Below are 20,939 nucleotides of genomic sequence, written 5' to 3'. Positions count from 1 at the left end.
AAAGAGTAAATGAGCAATCCAGTATGTCCTGAATAAATTTGTTTGCTATTTGGAGCCACAGTGTGCTGCTCCTGGAGATCTTGTGTCAGAGCTGCATGTATCGAAAAATATCCCTTTATTTGAATTTCCAAATCTTTCCAGAAGTAGAAGAAAACTCAGGAAAACATCCACAAATCTTAAATCCATATTGGAGGGTAAACTGTAAACAAAACAAGCAATTTAGGATTAAATATCCCTTACTGTCAGTCATGAGCTTGAAATGAGTACAACTTCATTGTTTCAAAAAACAGAGATGCAGAAAAAGAGTGCTGAACAAAGCTGTATGATAGCAGAGATAAATTTAAATCAAGAGTAGCATTGACTAATATACATAAGCTGCAGGTGCCAGCAATACTGAATAGCCATTTGTCAATATATCAACTAAAACCAAACCTCTGCAACAATGTTACAAAATTTTTTAGGTTATTTTTCTAGAACTGTGTTGTGTGTAATCAGTCTCCCTGCATTCATATTCAGCCCTCCCCACTGTGTCATTGGTTATATTTTATTTTCCTTGTGTACCTTGGAAGGGAGGAATATTTTAACAGCAATTGTTGCAATTGCAACAGTACTGCAATTTTGCAGTACAATACATCGTTAAAAAATATTTAATTGATTCCTGACTAGTTGCTTTGTTCATGTGAAAAGTAATCGGAGTCTACCCTAACAGCATCTAGGTTCAGTGCTGAAGTGCACTTCTGAAAAGGGCCTTTGGGAGGCCAGTAATACCTTTCTCATTTAATACATCTCATGAGCAATTGCTATAGCTTTTTCCCCCATGACTTGGAGAGTTTGTTCCCATTGATGAGCTGAGCACAGAGCTAAAGCCCAATCCTGTCCATAGTCCATCTTTTGCAAGTCTGTTTCTCAGTTATGTATACATGACTTTTTATTAGGGAGACTTTGCAGCAGCCTACTGTGGAAATAGAATGGGAGATGGAGGTGGGGAAGTGGATTGCTAACAGCTAACACCCCTGCCACAGATTTGCAATGCTTAAAGCCAGAGCACCAGATCAAAGCATTGTCCCATGCACCTGCTGTGTCTGAGAACATCCAGTGTCCAGCAGAGAGCAGGAGTACAGTATCAGCAAGTCAAAAGCCTTTCATTATAAGGACCCTGCAGGAGACAGTGGAGATGCCATATTTATAAATAAACTATTAGATCACAGACCAGTTTGGACTGTGGAGACAGTTCTTTTTGTAGTGTAAGCGAAGTTGAGAACTAGGGGGATTAGACTGGAGAAATGCAGGCATGGACTGGTGTCATACAGTAAAACTGTTCTATAGTGGGGTGAGTGCAAGCTGTCAAGGAAACCCATAAGCTGAAAAATGTTAGCACTGGTATCTTACAGTAGTTGACAAAAAATAGTACAAGCTTGACAGAGGTACCAGCTCTTGCAGCACCATAATAGTTCTCTTTAAAAAAGCAGGTTTAGTTTAAAAAATGTGGAGACCTCCTAATGTACTCAATATGCAATGCATGAAACGGTGCCCGTATTAAATAAGGCTCTGTTTAACTGGAAGAAGCAGGAAATTTGCCAGCTAATATCAGTTGCTTTTGTAATACTTCCTGACAGCTTATACAGAGCAAATTAACAGTTCTCAGCCTGAGAAACCTGTTGATGTTTTCATGTTACAGTGAGAGGAATACTTTTAGTCTTGGTTACCATTTTAGGTACTTTAAATTCAGCAGTGGCTGCGTTGTAGTGTCTGGGATGATCAAAAGTTCCCTGGGAGCCTCATGCACTGCAGGAATTCAGTCAACCACTTTTATGTAGCTGGGTTTCTCTGGAGGTGCAGTAGGTCCTCTCTGAGCACCAGCACTCGGCACTGGCCTGACTGCAGTACTGGTCTTCTACTTGCTGTGGCTCAAGAGAAATGTACTTGCTGTTTTCCATCTCCGTTATTCTTTTCTAATAGCAAATTCATAACTTCAAAATTACTTCCAATTGGTTTGCTGACTTTCAAATACCTGTTTGTCTTTATTTAGGTGTTATGAATTCCACCAGATTACCTTTGCCTGGCTGAATAGGTGTGAGCAGAATATTTAGGCTGTTGCACATACCTATTATTGGCATTAACACAGCAAGCTGAGTAGATTAACTTTTATGGTTTTATAATGGCATGTTGTTTGCTTCATAAATATCTACTATGTTGATGTAATGTTGTTCTACCCCGAACGGTTTTCATTTTTGAAGACTGCAACCTAGTATAATTTGGGTTATTTATCATCTCTGTCCAGTTTCCCATACTCCTCTTTTGTAGAACAGAATTAGATCAGGGAACTTTGTTACTCTTACAAGACTCTGATGAGTTTTAAAAGCAGGGAGGCTTATTTATATGCTTTCTGGATACCTAAAGTATTGCTTGATAGAAAAATATGACAGGTGTATTTAAGAGAATGTATAAAATTTCTACTCAGTCAGTGTTTTAACAGGTTTGTGGAAGATCTAGGAGACCTTTTTGTGTATTCACACCTTCTAGTTCCAAGCATTTGGCAATTCCCAGACCTTCTGTGGTTTACTTTTTTTTTTGAAAATGACAGTTGGCTCATTCCCAAAATAACATGATTTGTAGCTGCTGATTTTCTTGAATATTCCATTTTGATTCTAGAAAATTTATGCTATGTTTCACTAAATCTGGATCCTAGATCTCTTTCGTCAGACAGCAACAAAAAGACTCATAGATTTGATTTATTTTGTTTCAGAGGAAAGGAATTTAGATTGTGTACATTTTACAGACCTTTACTAGAACTGTAATGGTTGAAACCTTTAGTGATAATCCCTTTCCTTCTTGATCTATAACATAGCCCATTTCCAGAAGCTGGAGTGACTAATGCAGATGATGTTTTGCCCTTTAGTGACACTAACGCTCCATAGCCACTTGGCAGTTTAGCCAGTGAGTGTGACATGCTAAACAAACATGGGTAGCAGAAGCCTTGATTCCAGAGGGCTTGTCCAGAAGTTGAGACCCATGGGGTTTCTCTGTTGTCTGCCCTGTGTTCTTCCCACTGATGGTGTCAGTAGGTTCTTTCTTCTATTCTTAGCCACATATTTTCATGACACAGGCACATGACATCTTTCAGCAGTTACAGCTGGAGGCTATAAGTCTGCTGTAAAGAAACGCATCTTGCACAAACATACATACAGTTTGGAATACATTTTAAAAAAGAAAAAGCCCGTAACTGTACAGCTGCTCTTATGCTGTGTGTGGGTGAAAGTGCTTGAGTAAGCTGGGAAAACAAGTACCACTTGACATTACAGGGACTTGTACCATTAGTTACTATGTATTCATTACCCTTATGTATAATTAAAATCCAACAGGCAGCATCTTCAAAGCATAGTGTTAGTTACTGACATAAAGAAATATCACAAACAAGAAAGGACCAGAATAATAAAAGTAGTCTTATTTATATCACTGCTACTTTTTTCCTAACAATTCTCAGTTGTTTCAGAGCTGGCAGAGTCAGATAACGGTCTCTTTTACAAAGCATTATTAGAGGAGTTCCCTGGACAGCATTTCTGTAAGTAGACTCATACAGAAGTGCAGAAGACTGCTGCCCAAGAGCATTAGGGCTGCTTAGGAATAATCCATATTGTCAGGAATGCCTTGAAGAGTTCTCAAGAGGGACTAGAAGTCTTGTATTTGTAGAACATGAATGTGTCAGCTATGAAAACAGAGGTTTTCTATTTGGCTTCTTCCCCTGTTTGGACTGCTTGTGTGCTAACATAATTGCAGTTAGAAGGAAAATGAAGAACAGTGCCATAGCATTTGCAGCTGAAGCAGGTAAAGAGCTAGGCTGCAGTATAGCCATATAGCAATGCTCATAGCTTACTTCTAATCCCAGGGAATAAGGTAGGTGCTTTGCTGTTTTGATTGTGGTATGGTGAAATGGTCCCCATGTGTGGGTTTCTAGTTACTGAAATGACTAAGATGCTGTACCTTTGCTTTCGCTTAAGGCCCTTAGACAGGAAAAAACAGCCTTTCGTTCTCTTTTGTTCAGTCTGCTTTACAAAATGGATTTAAAGCAATGGCTTGATATGACTGCTGAATGTATTTGACTGCATTCCGTGCTGCTGGTGAACAAATAACCCAGCTGAGAAATGTTGGGTGTATACCAAACTAGGATACAGTTCCCTGCTTTTAGTCTTTTTTATTTTTTCTCTCTTTTCTTCCCCCACCCCACCCCAGCTTTAGAGATGCTGGCAATGCCCATTGATGAGCATCTGTAGGAAACAGGACCTTGTTGCATCTGATAGCATTAAACATAAAGTGATAGCCTGGAAGCAGGTCCTGTACCTATTCAGTTAGCGAGACTTCTCAAGCTACAGGTTTTTCTACGGACCCCAGGTGCACATTGCAGTGAAGCCATATGCTGGTTCTGAGAGGCAGTGGCACTGCACATCTTTGAAAACAGCGGTGCCTGCTACATGCTTGCTGCATTCCCAAAGAGAGGTATGGTGACACTGGGCAGTTATTCTTCCCAGTATTGGGCAGACAGCAGTCAGCAGCTGTAGCTGCTGCTTTTCCGGAGTTGACCCTGTGTTAGTGGGAGCTCATCAGCACTTTCCGTAGGGTCCTCGTCCTGCCTGACACACATACCCTTTGTAAACCAGGTGCTGCCTGTCTAAAGACTTCAGGGTTTCAGTTTTAGTTTCTCTGCTGTGGGCCTCTCAGCTGAAGACTGCCACAGCTCAGCAGGACTGGCCCACCAAAGCTGCCAGAAAGCCAAATTCCATCTCCCAAGATGCTTGATGAGCAGGCTGCCAGAAGTAGCTGCTGGTTCTAACTGCCTGGGTCTCACTCCCTTCAGACAGCCCTGCAGGGCAGCCACTAGATCTGCTGAGAGCTGTGGTAGTAACTTTGTACCCTGCACATGGAGAAACTCCCTGGTCAAATGATGCCTGTGATCTTTTCTTCAGGGTTTTGATATCACTTTCTCAAAGCTGTGCAGGTAGTTCAGCAAACTCCAGCAAGACTTCTTTTTGACTGGCTTAGTGTCTTGCAGAGAAAAGTCTCATCTTTGCAGGTCCTGTTCTCTAAGTGATGATTCTGGGGTCTAGCCAAGGCAAACAATACAGGTCATTTCCTCTGCTTTGCTTGCCCCTTGGCACGTATCTGGGAATGTGATGTTACAGGGGCGCCACTGCTCCTGGTATTTTTCAATAGTAACAGTTACTTGCTGGCCAAATAACTCAGAGTTACTGATGTAGAAACCAGCTAACCTGCATCATTTAGGAGGCAGCAGATGAGATCTGAGTAGGAGGAGCTGCACCAGCTCATTTGAAGACTTTTCCGACCCTGTTGCAGTGTGAAGACAAAGCAGCTTCATTAAAAACAAACAAATAAAAAACTGGAACTGGGATTCTCAGCTCTGTGAAAACTCTCAGTTATGCTTGGCAGGTGACTTGATAACTCCTAGTGTGGTGGAAATGTGTTTTCCATTCCTGTGTAGCTATTGGAACTTTTGTGAATGGTGCATTATTTTGCATATTGTGTGTTGTTTGGTGTATAAAAAATATGGTGTGATTTGATTTTTATGTACATATGCCTTTTTAAAGTAACTTCAGCCACAAATGTTTGCTTCAGCAGGTTAAATTACTATGAACTGAGAAATGTAGATACTGCCTAATTTTCAATAATATTTTTGCATTTTGTTAACATACAATGATTATTTTATTAAGAGTGACACATATAGCAGGGTATTTAATGCAGTTATGTAGCAGGATCTTTATATAACATAACCATAATGCTGAGTTTAAAAAACATCCATCCATTTTTACATAAGGGTACTGAATCTCACTGTTTGCTTCATTGGTTTTTTTTTTTTGCTTTTTCCCCCTGCTTCTTGCTGCTCTAGGATTTTGGTGTCATGTTTACACATCACATTGTAGCAGTCATCCTGATAACCTTCTCATATGTAACCAATTTGACACGAGTGGGAACCTTGACCTTCTGTCTCCATGACGTGGCTGATATTGTCCTAGAGGTGAGATAATACATACATCATCAGTGTCTGTGCATGGTATTCACTATTCGCAGAGCTAGCATGTCAGTGGGTAGAATTATTTGCTATGCAGAACAAGGCTTTCCTAAGGAAAGAGTCCAGTTCAAGATGGTAATGGTGATTAATACAGTGTATTTTCTTGCTGAAATATATTACACTTGTAGCAGTGCATTTTGTGACTTCAGGCTGGTTTATCCCTTCTCAAGTTGCGTGTACACAGCAGAGACTGGTAATGCATTGCAGGCCAGGGAGGATTACACACAGATATTAAATGTAACATGGTAAAATCAGAAGCTCAAAGTTGCAAAATTTGGAAGGTGGTGACTGTGGGATAGAAGCTTCTGGTTCTTGATCCTCCTGACGTGGTGTGTGGAGCAAGAACCCTGTCTCCAAAAGAATTAAGGTGACATGGTTTGTTTCTGCTGTGCTTTGCTGGGCAGAGGGTGCTGGACAATTTAGTGGCTGTTTCTGCATGGGCAGTGAACTGACCTCTATTCCTCAGGATTTTCCAGGTTCCCATCCTCCACATCCAGATGCCAGTATTAAGCAGTTGGCTTTGGAGAAGGAGGGATGATTGAAATTCTTTTAAGTCAAGATGGTCTGTAACTTCCATAATGGCAATTTAGAGGTGTTGTCATGCTGTATCCGCATCAGTTTTTAGACAGCTCTGGATGATGCTGGGATTGGGCTGTCTGTGAACTCTCAATCAGGACCAAACCAAAGTTAATAACTATTTTGTCTGAAATTATTTTTTATTAAAGTAGTTGCAAGGATCCTATTATGCAAGAATATAGTTTCACTGTGTGAATCGTGTTGCAGAATCAAAATCCTGCCATTCTGGTTTGATAGTGCTGCAAATCTGTTTTTTTATTTTCTAATCTGTTTTTAATCTAGAAGGCACATGACTGCCAGAGATAGAAAGCAACAAAGAATCTGGATTTCCTCTGTTAGAAAGAATTACATCTTTAAAGTTTATTTTTCTGTTTTAGCGATGTGTGTAGAGCCATTCTGCTAGCTGTGGGTTCACCCAAACTTTCTTTGTTCCTCTTTTTTCACGACCAGAAGGATGTACTTGAAGGTGTTCATTCCAGATCAGTGTCTGTGGAACTGTAAATCCACTGAAGAGCAGCTGTAATAGGCTAGCTAAAACCTTGCCTTAAACACAGTGAGATACATACTTTTGTTCAATTCTTCTGATCATTCACTGGCTAAGACAAAGAGAAATTGCTGGTATTCTCACAAATATTCAGCAAATACATGTCCCTGTGAGGCACATGCTTTAGTGGTCTTTCTAGTCAATTCAGTCTGTTCTGACTGGATATACTAAAGCTACTCTAAAGCGTAAGAAAGAGAATCACAAGCCCTGAGCAATATTTACTAGGAGGGCCATTATGACTCCCTCCACAGACTTTCTTCTGCTAGGGCAGTGGGTTACAGCCCTGGTGCCATAAGAAAGAAGATGAACTATTACACACTGCTGACATTACTGAGGGGAAAGTCAGTGCAGAGGAAGATTACCAAACTGCAAAAGAAGCAGTAAAATATCTTGCCATGATGGGTCAGTTGTGCACCTGACCTGTTTTACGTATTACGTATTTGTAAAAATGAAAAGCTATTTCCAGAGGCCACTAGACTTTCCACCTACCATTTCATAGTGAAACATGTCCAGTGGAAAGCTAGAATGCAACATTTTTGCTATTCTCATTGCAGAAGGTAGTATATATTGGTAGGAATACCGGAGGTAAGGTTTTTTCCATAGGTCTTGAGGCATCTGAAGGTACAGAAGTCATAATAGGATTTTCAGGAATCCTTAGCTGTTCTCTTAGATCTGAGTGCAAGTTATCTTGGAGACTCAAAGCAGCCTAGCCATGGCAGGACAGGCTGAACACAGAGTAATTTTCTTGCCTAGGAAGCCACTACATTAGTTTAAACTAAAATCTAGGCTACTGAGAGGCAACTTTCAGAATCCCAGCTAAGTTGTTTATGGGGTCCTCAGTATCTTTGCACTGCAGTACAGCTTGTGGGTTGGAGACACTGTGACCTAAACCTGCTAAAGCACTTAAAATCCTGTCTGTTTGGGGACCTTGAGACTTTTCAGCTTTGATTAATGAACACTGTGACAAGTTTTGATGCCACTGTATGGATGTGAATAGTTACCAGTTTGGTATGCTTCTGGTGTATGAGCCTCACATAGCTGACAGTTCAACCTGAATCCTTTGTGTCAGGTTCCAGCTATCTCCTGACACACTTTTCTAAAAAAGCGGGGAATGGACACTTCAAACCAAGGCAAATAGCTGAACTATAAAATGAATGGATTTAAATAGTCTAACAAGAGTATCTGGAAGAGCTGTGTTACTCAGTTATAGTCACAGGTTTTAAGCTTTGAAAATTGTGTTGTATTGTCTTGGGTGGCCAAATTCCATCGAACAATAGCATACTCTTTCCCTTCCTTATCAATATAATTCATAGATTTGTTATTGAATAACTGATGACCGAACAACTGTACTGTTTTTGAGAAATGACATGATACTACTACAAGTTGCTATAGCAATATCCGCTCCACACACTATGAAACCAGCTTTTTTAGACTACCACCATGGAAATACATCCAAAATTTGTATCTAAACTTTCAGTCATCTGAAAATCAAGGTGTTAGTAACTTCTGCTTTGCATGTTGGCACCAAAGTATTCTTTTTTCCTTAAACCAGACTGTGAGTACAAAGTGCTACGAATCTCATTTGTGTCCACTAGAATATAGGACTGGTTTGGAAGGGTTATGTTTTCTTCGCAGCGCTGGTGGCTTTCCTCATGTTTTGCAAGCTTCCTAACTTGTTTTCTGTTAGTGAGGAATACCCTTTATATCAGGTTTTTAGTGGAAATATTGCAGGAGTTAGGTAACATCCAAAAGTGCAGGTTGGTTTTAGCATCCAGATTGTCTGACATGAGCATTGAGCATTTTCAGGTTCAGTGTGTTCATGCCAAAAAAACCCAGACAGACTGCAAGAGCGCCTCTCACCATTTTAGGCAATTCTCTGGTTTGAATTCTGTGTTCAGAATATTCTGCATGCATGGTTGTAGTAATTTTGCTCCCTGTTAGCCCTCTGGAAAATCTGCACAACTAAGCATCTTCTCAATATGGGAGCTGGATACAGGTGCCTTCAGAGGGGGACTTTGAAAGGGTTCCCAACTGGCTTAAGTGGGCACTAAATCAGGCTCTTTGTGTACTTCACTGTGCAGTGACTCTCTGGATACATTTGACAGAAAGTATGAAGACTGTCCCTGCCTTGAAGCAGATGTTTTACAATAAGTAACTGCTTACACACAGGAATACTGTGGAAGCAGCATGGATGTCTTAAAAGAAGCTTGCTTGTACATACTCCTTTCTTCAGGGACAAGAGGACAAAGAAACTTCAGGGAAGTAATTAGAACTTCAGAAGAGTAATTAGTGACTCCTTCACTGAGGAGGAGTCAGAAGACTGCACGAGGAAAAATGAGAGAAACATGTAAAAACAGGCATAGGGTAACAAGCTGGAAAGCCAAAGTTGGGAAGAGAGCCTTGGAAAAAGAGTTGAAGGGGAGGGGTATAATCTTTGGGGTGGGAATGATTCCATATAGGGCAGAAAGGAAGAAGAGATGCTGTAGGAGAACATAGGATATGGGGCATAGTAGATGATTTGAGACAAAGTTTATATATAGTAAACACTAGAAGATCAGAGAGCATGGGGCAGGTAGAAGATGCATGGATGTTGAAAATGCAAGTGGAGCATACTGGAAAGCTGAGAGATAGGTAGGTACTTCTTGGATGGGGACAAGAACAGCGTAAATACAATGGGGTTCAATTAAAGGTTTAGAAGGGTTTTGTGAATCTGAAATAGTAGGATTTCAAGAAGGAAATTGGATGGGGAAGGAAGAAATGAGAGATGTACTCTGGTTTTATTCAGTCTGGGGTTTCACCTGAGAAGACATTTGCTATGTGCTTGGTGGAGAGGAGTTACGAGATCACTGCAAGGTGGCCCAATGAAAATGTTAGTAATTTCATAAAAAGTTTATTTCTTCTTTGTACAGCTTATACACAATACAAGAGAACTCAGTTGTCCTCACAGAAGTAAACAGACATTTCTTTCTTTTACAGGCTGCCAAAATGGCAAACTATTGCAAGTGTCAAAAACTGAGTGACCTTCTGTTCCTTACATTTGCCATTGTCTTCATTGTCACTAGGCTTGGCATATATCCCCTATGGTGAGTAAGCATATCATTTTCCTCATACACTAAGCATCAAATAAGCTTGGAAATAACTCTGTTGTAATTGAACATGATTCATTGACATTACTCTGTTTCCCAAAGCACCAAGGAGCGTTTCAGACATAACTAGGTGCTGAAATAGCCTATTTGCTAGAGTGCTGTTGTGTTTACCGTGTGCTGGACAAGAAATGTATGTGGCTTCTCCTGGTTTTAAGGTAGAAGTGGGTTGGAGACCACATAGCTTCAGGTTAGTAGTTGGATGCCTGTGTTGGCAAGAAGTTAGAGGAGAAATAAAATATTGGTCGCTGAAGACACTGATCAGAGGCTGAGGTTGAAGCCAGGATCTTCTCATTAGCTTTCAGTGCACACTTTATGAACACGTTCAGCTTAAAGAAAAATGGTGAAATAAGGAAAATCTGGCCTACTGAAATCAGTATAAGGATGTTATTGCCATGCAGATTTCAATACTGAAGGCTACTCCTTTTCCACCCCTCCTTTGAACTGGGGGTCCTGGGGAAGCTGTGCAATACATACATCTATAAGGTGTCACCATGATCTCACCTCTTCCCATGAGCTGCTTGAAGGTGCACATACTCTTTCTTCTAGGTACACAGACATGCATGCACACAAACAGAACATAGATGTTCAGCTCTTTAGCTAGGGTCATAAATATCCAGAAGCAGCTGTCTAGTTAGGAGACACACCGATGCACTTCAGTGTAGAAACCCATTCAAGTTTTTCTGTAAATTGTGCCCTATATATGAGAAGGGCTGGGAGAAGGCGTTGCCCTCACTCTCTTTTTTTGTTGGGTTTTTTTTTTTATTATTATTCTGGATCCTTCATTTCTCTTGTATGAACAGAACTAAGCCAAATTGTGTCTGTGTCCCTGTGAGAGCAAGAGGGGCCTGTCATTGCATCATAAGATAACAGTGACAGTTTGGGTTTGGGGAAGCACCAAGACTGCCATAAATACTACCCTTTGCAGAGTGTTATTTAGAGAGATTACCTTCAAGCTCCTTATGTAAGCATGCAGAGGATTTACAGATGTCAATATCAACCTCTCTGCCACAGTTTCCTTTCAAATCCTCTATAATGATATCTCTTTCGGGTTTTGTTAATGTAAACAGGATAAGACCAAGATGCCCTCAGGGAGCTGTGTCATCAGTTCTGCTTAGGAGTACAATGTAGAATTCTCATTTAGCATTTAATGACTCCAAAGATAACGTGATAATGCCTGGTCCCTATTGCACCATGAGTTGGTGAAGGACCATGACAAAAGGAGAAAATGGATAGACACACAAACTATGTATTTAAAAACGCTTGTTATTTTTTCCAAGGATTATTTGTTTCTTAAACAGCTTTGCTTCCCTTTCCTCAGTCCTTCCTTGAAGCTAACTTTCTCGTTCACTGAATTTCTGTAAATGAAGCAAGCTAGTTTTTTTACGTGCATGATCTCAGATAGGAAAAATGGTGGCACTCCATCTGGCACTATCAGAGAGATAAATAGCTACTGGAGAGAGCCCAGCAAAGGGTCATTGAGATTGATTAAGGGACTGGAATTCTTCTCACGTAAGGAGAGGCTGAGGCAGGTGGGACTGTTTAGCATAGAGAATAGAAAGCTCACGATGGATATTATAAATATATATAAATATATGAAGGGAAAGTGTAAAGAAACCTGAGCAAGGCTCTTTTCAGTGGTGCCCAAGGCCAAGACCAGAGGCAATGAGCATGAACTGAAACACAGGAGGTTCCATATGGACATCAGGGAACACTTTTTCACTGTGAGGGTGACTGAGCACTGGCACTACTTGCTCAGAGAGGTTGTGGAGTCTCCATACCTGGAGATACTTGAAAGCCATCTAGACATGATCCTGCGCAGCCTGCCACAGGTGACCCAAGTTGAGCAGGGTGGTTGGACAGGGTGACCTCTACAGGTCCCTTCCAACCTCGGCCATTCTGTGATTCTGTGTGCTGCTTTATGTGTTTAGCTGTGACTCCAGCATTTCAAGCTCACTCCGTATTATTTGAAATGGCAAAGAAGGTACTGCTGACTTGAAATTTTTTGTTATTCAAAGAGATAATTTACCAGATCACTGCTGTGCTTGCTTTGCTGAATAGTCAACAAAGAGCAATCTTGTCCAGAGCGCATGATTTTGAAGGAGGTCATTAGTGTTCACACATTTAACTAGAAGCAGCTGCCCAATATGCTTTTTCTCGTGAGATGTCTGAAAATCAGCAAGATTTTCCCATCCTTTACGTCCTTACTATGGTAGTCAAGTTTTGGAAAGTCCACACTTTCAACCTGAAGTGTTTGAAATAACACTGCGTGTTTATAACTGGAACTGAAGCTCAGAAACTGGAGGTTCAGATTTCTGTGAAGTGTTGCAGCCAAGTGTCACACTGTGCAGGAAGCCCTTGCTAGGACTAGGCAAATTATAAACTAAAGATTGACATGGCTAGTGGGAATCAGGCATCATAGACCTGAAGTCTGTAAGTGTCCCTAATACACACCTTAAGATGTCTGGGAAGTGCTGGGAGAGATTGCCAGCACAGTGATAAGTTATCTAGCAAGTGTCAGACCCTGAGCCCTGCTTTACAGCTGTGGCATTTTGTGCTGGTGTTTGGGATGTGCCCATCCATTCACATATACGTTAGGTGACAGCCACTTTAGAATGAACCTTGTCTGAGTCCTGCTCTGTAGAGTAGTACTGGCCCAGTGTGCTGAAAGAAAGGTAAAAATCAAAGCAAGTAGATCTGGAGAAGAGGGAAAGGAAAGAGGGCTGCACAGTAGCTTCTGTTGTCGGTGTCTGCTCCCTTGATGCTGAATATTGAGCTAATGAGGGCACCAGGTTACAGCTGTGGGTGACGTTTATGGCTGGGATGGAAAAAGATCAGCGCAGACTTGTGAAGGCAGAGGGATTGTATATTACAGGAATGCAGCAGCCAACATGGTGCTGTGTGCTCTCTGTGTCACAGATGGAGTGGTTACACTGGTGATCTCTCTGCCTCTCCTCTCCCTTAATCAACAAAAGAACACATTTATTTGCATATGCAAATGGTTCAGTGTGGTGTATATGATCTTCGATTTTTAAGACCATCTTATTTCCAGACCAAAGCCTTGGTTTATATACTCCTAATGTTTACCCTTACATACACCTATAACCACAGAGTCCAGAGGCAGTTTCAGGTCTCAGCTGTACTGTGGGCATTGCACGTGGGAGTCAGGGTTAGCAGGAATTAAGTGTGGGACATACGAGCTTGTTTCTCCCAAATCCTTTTTCTCTATGAAACAGCAATTCCAGATCTTCACCCCCATTAGTTTGCATGTCAGCAAAGATGAGTCACTGGAGTGGCAGCAGGCCAGGAAGCATAGTTTTGCTCTCCTTTGCTGAATATTCAAAATAGCAAAATTTGATGCCTGATTAATATTACATAAATATGCAAATTTTTCTAGCGTAAAAGCTGAGAGGTATAAAATTGGTGTGCATGTAATGTAAAAGGAAGACTGTAATTTATAAGAAAACTTCCCCCACACAGTAAGGCAAATATACAAGACAGGCTTCCAGAGACATCGCTTATGAAATACTGGCATACTGTTGTGCTTGGCTTTGCACAAATGCCATTTAATTTTGCATAAAGGTGCTAATAAAGAATTCAGAATATATCAAATGCTGTTGTTTGAAGGTTGTTTAGCAGTGGGCCTAAGACAAAAGAAAATGGCAATTAGGTATATATTTAGCAATCTTTCGGCAGGCATCTGGAGTTCATTTCAGCAATAATTCAAAAACCCCAGGACACTTTCTCCCTCCTGCTGCTAAGTGAATGTAGGAGTAAAGCTGCTATTTTCACTGACAAGACATTTTGTTTGTGAAATTCTCCCACTTGCGCATAATCACTGTTCTAGCAAATTACAACATAAAGCACAACTCTCCATGAGTCAGGGGGAACATGATGCCTTCTCAGGTGATACAGGATTGTAGGGAGAATGAAAGCAATCTCAGACCAAAGAATTGATATAAATTATGTGAGCCCTTGGCTAGTCTAATCAGGCTGGGGAAAGCAGTTATCTCAAGCCTTTCTTCATTTCAGTAAGCCTTGCGATTCCTCTTCCTTGGGGCTGAAATGCTGTTTTTTGCATGGACACAGTCTTACCACTGTTGATAAAGGAATGGTTTGCTTTTGCTGTTTTGTTTTTCTTGCAATATCCAGAAAGAGAAACACCATGGGGTCATAATATTTATTAATAATGTTTTGAGGTGTGCGGAGGACAAGCAGGCATCTTCCGTTCCAGGAGACATGAGTGAGGAAGGTGATGCACTGCATTTTCCAGTCTTTGCTCATTGCTAGCTGTAGAGTTCATGTTGTGAGAACCATGAAATTCCTCAAGTCTGGGCTGTACAGGAGACCCAAGGATACTCACTTTGCTTATTCTTCTGAAGTACACACTTTTTTGACAGGGCAGTTTGAATAAATCTAATGCTGTGAAGTTTGGTGTCTGAAGCTGGTTTCACAGAATGACCATAAACTAAGGGTATTTCAGAAGCTTCAGTGGAAGAAAGGTGGTTGGGATCAAAGGAGATAAAAGGTTACTAAACTTGTTCATCATTTTAGAAAATAGCTTCAGGTAACTGCAGGTAAAGGTGTAACTTCTGGTTGTGAACAAAGAAGGCTCCCAGAACAGCTAGGCTGATGTTTACTAGGTGAAGGCACCGAGCTGGGTAAATTCGGGTTCTTTCAAGTTGCTCTGACTGGTACTGCAGTTGTTTTTCACTACTTTTGATTATTTTTTATAATCAGTTATATTGTACATGAGAGGTAGAACACAGTGGGTTTCAAGGAAGTGTTGCTGACAAGTATTGCTGTCAAAAGGCAAGGAAGCAGGGAAACAGCATTGGCATTCGTGCAGCCTGCGAGGTCTCAACATGCTCATATTGCATATATGCACTGACAAATGTAAAACAGTGGCTTAACAGTACAAATATAAACAAAAGCCTGACTTAAGCTGATTATAAGGAACACAGGTCATGTTTTGCATGTGCTGTCCCCAAAAATCTCATTTAGGCAAATTTGTTATAATTCAACCAGTGTATATGTCTTCCTGTCCTTGATCTCTTCAGACACTGTCAGTACCTGGATTACTGCACCACTATCTGTGAGGACAGACAGTCAACCACTTTGGTTAGTTGGTATGGTCTTGTTTAATGTTGGTAGGTATATCTTAACTGGATCTTCCATTTGTAAGTCTAGAAAATTTCTGTCAAAAAAAAAAAAAGCTGGTAAAAATAATTCTTACTGTTACAACTCAAAGCTGTCTCAGGTACATGTCTCCTCACCACCTGCAATGTATGGCGCTAAATGGGATTTTTATGCCAACAAATTGTATATAAGCAGAGGTCTTCCAGTTCTTAGAAGAATAACTTTGTTCCTTGTTATCCTTTCGTTTTCAAAGCTCATGAGAGTACACACGGTTTGGCTCGTGGCTGATTTTTAATTGCTCTTTTATGGTAGTGAATATCTATCTGCATGAACCAGACAAGCATGGCATGACCCTTGCTGAGTTAAGGTTAACTTATGTTCATCATGGTGTACTGTAATGAACCCTAGTTACTTATTGCCAGTCTTTCTCTCATCTCTGTATGACTAGCTGAAGAGCTCTTCCAAGTTTCATCACTGGTTGAACAACAGTGTGGGATATAGCCATGCCGTTAATGCATACGCTGGGTCTCCAAATGGTGATCCAGTACTGCCAGTTTGCACTGTTCTCTCTCCTTTCTTTTATCCTGGAATCAGCTTCAATCTGAGCAAAATTGCAGCTTTATTCATGAATAGGGCAGCAGAAAGCCTGCATGACTAGCAGCTGCTGCAAAGATTTGCTGAACCGCTCTCTTTCCTAGCTTTGTTCTTTTTCTATCTGCTACTGACTGGTTTTGTGCATTTCTTAACATGCAGGGAAGCTGAGTTGTCATCTTTCATACCGGTTTTCTTGGCACATTTTCTCCTGTTTGGCCCTTGGAGCATGTGTGTTGTGGGAAGGCAGCATGTGAACCCTAACAGAGTCACCCTGCTTTATTCCTCTGAACATATTGTAAAACAGACAACTCAAACCTACCCTAACAAAGGATCCTGCTTTGTCAAAGCAATACATAGGCACTAGTTAAAGCAAGAATCCTGGTCAGTTACTTGGTACGGTAAGAATTTAGGTAGTCAGATAAATCCCAACTGCCTAAACCTTGTCTGGACTCTGAATGAACATAGTGTTTTGTGATGGTTTTAGTTGCTGACCCTGAAGTTCCTGAAGTTAGTGAAAACCTTTCTAGCCTGGCCAGTACTATGTATAGAGCTGGACAAACATCTCTAATTGTTCTACAGTAAAATAACTTTTTTGTTAGGAAAATAGATCTCTTCTGACGCTGTTTCAAGCTCATTTTGCTCAGAGAATTGTCTAAACCAGAGCAGTCTAAGTTGTTTGTGACTGGCAGATACTGAAGGAATAAATTATGATTCTGATACTTGATTCCTTATGTTATTCATGATGTCACTGAGTGGATGCTGTACAGCTAACAAAAATTACCTAATGTGCTTATATTTCAGGCTGTTTGTAGTTTCAGCAGGCAACTTATAACCCGTCAATTTATCAAGAGCATTTAATAAAAAGTTTTTGGCAAGGTGACTACAGTATATTTGAAGACCTCATAGACTCCTATTTGTGGATTTAAAAGAAAGTTTAATTAACTAAGTCTCCATAAATTTGCTCACAACTCTTGTCTTAGCTCTTTAATAGAGCGTATATAATGTTGTCGTCCCATCTGCTTTTGACAAAACATTATCTGATGTTGTCCTTTCTAATGCCTGGTTATTTTATTTCCTCAAATGGTTTACAGTGCTTGTGAACTCAGGCCTCTGAGTACTGCATGAAGCAAAGCTGAAGTCTTTGGAGTGCCGAGTTAATACCTATCCAGCTATTTACAGGGAAGCTATAAGAAATGGAAAGGTTACAGGTGTCATTCACTATTGTGGGTTTGCAGTGTAAATAACAAAAAGTGGCATTTGCTCAGTGTTTCTGTTTTCAAGACTTTCTTGTGATCATAACAGGAAAAAATTATATGAAAAAGGATTTCATCAGACTTCCAAAGCTGATACTTATTTTTAGTTCCTACCGACTGTATTCCCTGTGTCTGTAATAATGCTTTCTGTTGTCAAGGATTGTTCAGTCAGTGTTCTCACATTGTTGTTTATTAAATATGTCCTTTCTAAAACCTGTGCTTTGATTAGAAACAGGACAGAAACCTGTGCTGTGGCATTTCTTTTGCTCAGAATTGAAAAAATTATCTAAAACGATCAAAAAAAACTGATGGATGTAAATGTTTCAGGGGAAGGGAAGCAGCATCGGTGTTTTTGTTGTGGTCAAACATTGTCAGCCACTTCTAGATCAGCTTAGCAAGGCATGGTGGCTGGAGGATGTGGGTGACCTGGGGAGGCTGAACTGAGGGTTGCTTCCACCACTAGTCACCTTCCCATATAAGTTGCTTTGTAGTCAGCTGAAGTTCTCCACATCTCCTCTGAAGCCTGCACCACTTGAAGGAAGGAAAAAGGGAAGGGAAAAGGGTGACAATGGGGATTTGCAGTTTTACTGGGTTATTTCCTAAAAGAGAGAGGTGTGAGGAAAATTTGCCCCAAAGTACATCTTTGAAGCATTGCCTGCTCTATGGAGGGGAGAGCTGTGTTGGTATGGTAGTACTACAGAGCCCATACGAATGCTGACAGTCTAGGTAGCTGTAGATAGTTTGAGGATGTGCAAACGTTCTGCCTCTTCTCAGCCCCTTTTCTCTTAGAGGCTGTATCTGTAGCACCAGGATTTGCTGTTAGTGACGTGTATTGTCTGTGGCTACAGAGTCATTATAAAAGCAGAACAATACTAGTGGTTCACCGCGAGCTGTTGATGTACGTGGGACATAAAAATCATAGCTGTACAAGAGCATGGGAGTGCGATAGATAGCTTCCAGCTTGAAATAGTAAATGGCTTTTGAACTCCGTGATCAACAGCCATAATGCAGCTAGGGTCTCATTAGTGCTCAGCTAGGAGGAGGTCATTGTGGCTGAACACTGGGAGAAACCCAGCACCCATGCAAGTGAGCACATTCATCAATGTTGCATCATGGCTGAGTTTGACTTATAAAAGCTATGAAAGTAGAGATAATTATTAAGAAATTTGGATTAAACTGAAAACTGTTTAAGGCTGATTTCCCAGACTTTGGCATGAAGGAAATTCTTACGATGTTTGTGGGGGCAGAGCTGCTTGTGCTTGTGGGGGCAAAATGGTGCTGGTTTTTTGCCCTCTCCATACACATCTTTTGGCATTTATTCCACAACTGGACCATAATACTTCAGTCATTTGTTTGAAAGATGAGTCCTTGGCAGACACTGTGCCACCACACTTTCTTAAGCTGTGAGAGTTTTATGGATTTTAAAATTATTCCATTAGTCTAGGGACAAGTTCCCAGGACTAGACCCATGAATCTGAAGTGTGGTACCCCTACTATTGATGGTATGTAGGCCACCTGAAAGACATTGAGTACCTGGCAGAGAACTGGCTGCAGCTGTTCTGTGATGTTTTGTTGGCTTTTGAGCTAATTCTGTTTAGTTCCTGTGATTACAGAAAGTTTGGGTAATCTTTTCCTCCCGAAATGTCTGCCATGGCATATAGCTAAACACAAGGCAGTCAGTGTGTGCTCCAAAAGCAAGAGGAAGAAATATTCCTTGAGCACTGCACTTACTTTTAGTCAGCAAAAAAAGGCATGGGGAAGGCTTTTTTGTTCTCTGATACCCTGTTTTGCAAAGATTGGAAACTGGCCTCCTGTCGTTTACATTTGCTTTTGCTATTTGGAGAATAACATGAACTCCAGGCAAATGGATGTTGATATGTATTCTCTCTTGCTCGTATGAAAGTTTTATGTGTGCCTGGAGTTTTTCAGATTTGCAACTGTCATTCTTAGCATAACGTAGTTTCTCTGTGCCTGTGTGTTATGATTACAGACCTTTACACAAGGATTTTGCCAGAACACGTTATTGATGCAACATTTTTCTAAGTATAATTACATTCTGCTAGGAAATTTGAATTCTCTCCATATCCTAATGTCTATTGCAAGACTCTCCTGAGATTTGAACTTGGGTTGTGAAGGTGTCTCTGACCTTGCATTCTTGGATTTTTTCTATCCACAAGAGTGGAAATACTATAATTCATACCAGTGGCTGAAAAATCAGTTAATGGGCAGTAACTATTGATGAGAAGGAATTGAGTGAAGAGAAAAGCACAGCTGAACCCAGTAAAGCTTGATTAGAATTGTCTCTTTTACAGTACCTCAAACATGAATAATTTCCTGCCTGTTCTATCATTTTAGTTAATTGGAAATCCTATCGATCTACGCAGGACTTAAAATAACACAGTCTTAGCGGCAGGGCTGTGATTTCTGCGAAGAGGTATTGTTCTCAATTAGTATTAGGACAGAAGTCACCCATCTCTACACCAGCTGAGCTTGTATTAGCACCATGTTAGGAAGTACTCTGATGTGGGTCTGGTATGGTTGAGCAGAACTCCATGTGATGCTGAGCTCACTGATAAAACTGAAGTGTGTGGATTTAATGTTTCTCTGAATCCTGGCTCAAGAGTTTGTATCCCTTCTGTTGCTGCATTTTATGGAGATCTTTCATCAACTTACTGTCTAAAAGAAGAGAGTAATGAGCATCACCAACCAAAAAATCTGAGGAACCAGTCTGAGATTGTTGAAAGATCATCTCTCTCTCCCCGTTGTCCATCCATCCCTGTTTCATTGGTGCTGTGTGGGCAGCTGGTTCATCTGACTCTTCTCCATTCACAGTGGACCTCTGCTGCTCCTCTCATAGTTGCCAGGCACAAATGAGTAACATAAATCCTACTCTGGGGGACCAAAAACCCAAGAGACAGCAGGATCTGAAAAGGGAAACCAGCTTGTTCTTCCACTCAGCAAGAACCAAGAAGCATCTGTTCAATGCAGAACAGTGATGTAGACACAGCAGCTGGCTGAGCTGAAACTCAGAAGAGGAAGAGGTTGGCAGTACAGCCTTTTATGTACTGGATTTGCTATAATTATTTAGCTGTGCTGCAGCTTGAGGGCTCCAGGACATGCAAGTGCTATAAATCAAAGTGTCTTCAGTTTAATGACTAATTTGCATGTAATTTCATACCCTTCTCAGGGAAAAAGTTGGGTAACTCATCTGAAGTCTCTCATGCAGAAACATCTGTGTGTCAGGTCACCTGTTGTGTAAAGTTAGTTTAGCATTGTCATTATAAGTAACTAGGATAGCCTGGGATGTGAAGTCCTATTAGATTTCAATCAAGTTCTTAATCCTGGAGATAAATACTGACTACTGATGGAACGGAGCTGGTGTTGTCCTATGGCTCATCAACAAGTGGACATATGTGTGCTTTTACACTCCACTGCTTCTTCATTTTTCTGTGAATCTTGGTGATATTTTTTTCTACCTTTCAGTTTTATGGCATCTTTTAAGCAAGTAGTCCATGGTGTTTTATAAACAAGTAATGGATTAATTCTCCCAGCATCTTTACATGCAGACAAGATATACCAATACCTTGTGCCTATCCTTAACAAAAAGT

At 40.7% G+C, this 20,939-nt stretch overlaps 1 protein-coding gene across 2 annotated transcripts in view; it reads left to right on the top strand.

Moving 5' to 3' along the window:
- Positions 1-20,939, top strand: part of CERS6 (ceramide synthase 6) — a 131,166-nt gene that overhangs the window by 95,266 nt on the left and 14,961 nt on the right. For both annotated transcript variants that reach the window (XM_080398971.1, XM_080398970.1), the window contains exons 7-8: positions 5,900-6,028; positions 10,179-10,285. In XM_080398971.1, coding sequence (XP_080255097.1) covers positions 5,900-6,028; positions 10,179-10,285 — 236 coding nt within the window. The remainder of the gene's footprint in view (positions 1-5,899; positions 6,029-10,178; positions 10,286-20,939) is intronic.

Source organism: Falco punctatus (genome assembly GCF_963210335.1).
Source record: "Falco punctatus genome assembly, chromosome: 8".
NCBI classification, from domain to species: domain Eukaryota; kingdom Metazoa; phylum Chordata; class Aves; order Falconiformes; family Falconidae; genus Falco; species Falco punctatus.
Note: the sequence above shows the minus strand (reverse complement) of the source record. Positions and strands in the feature narration are given on the sequence as shown.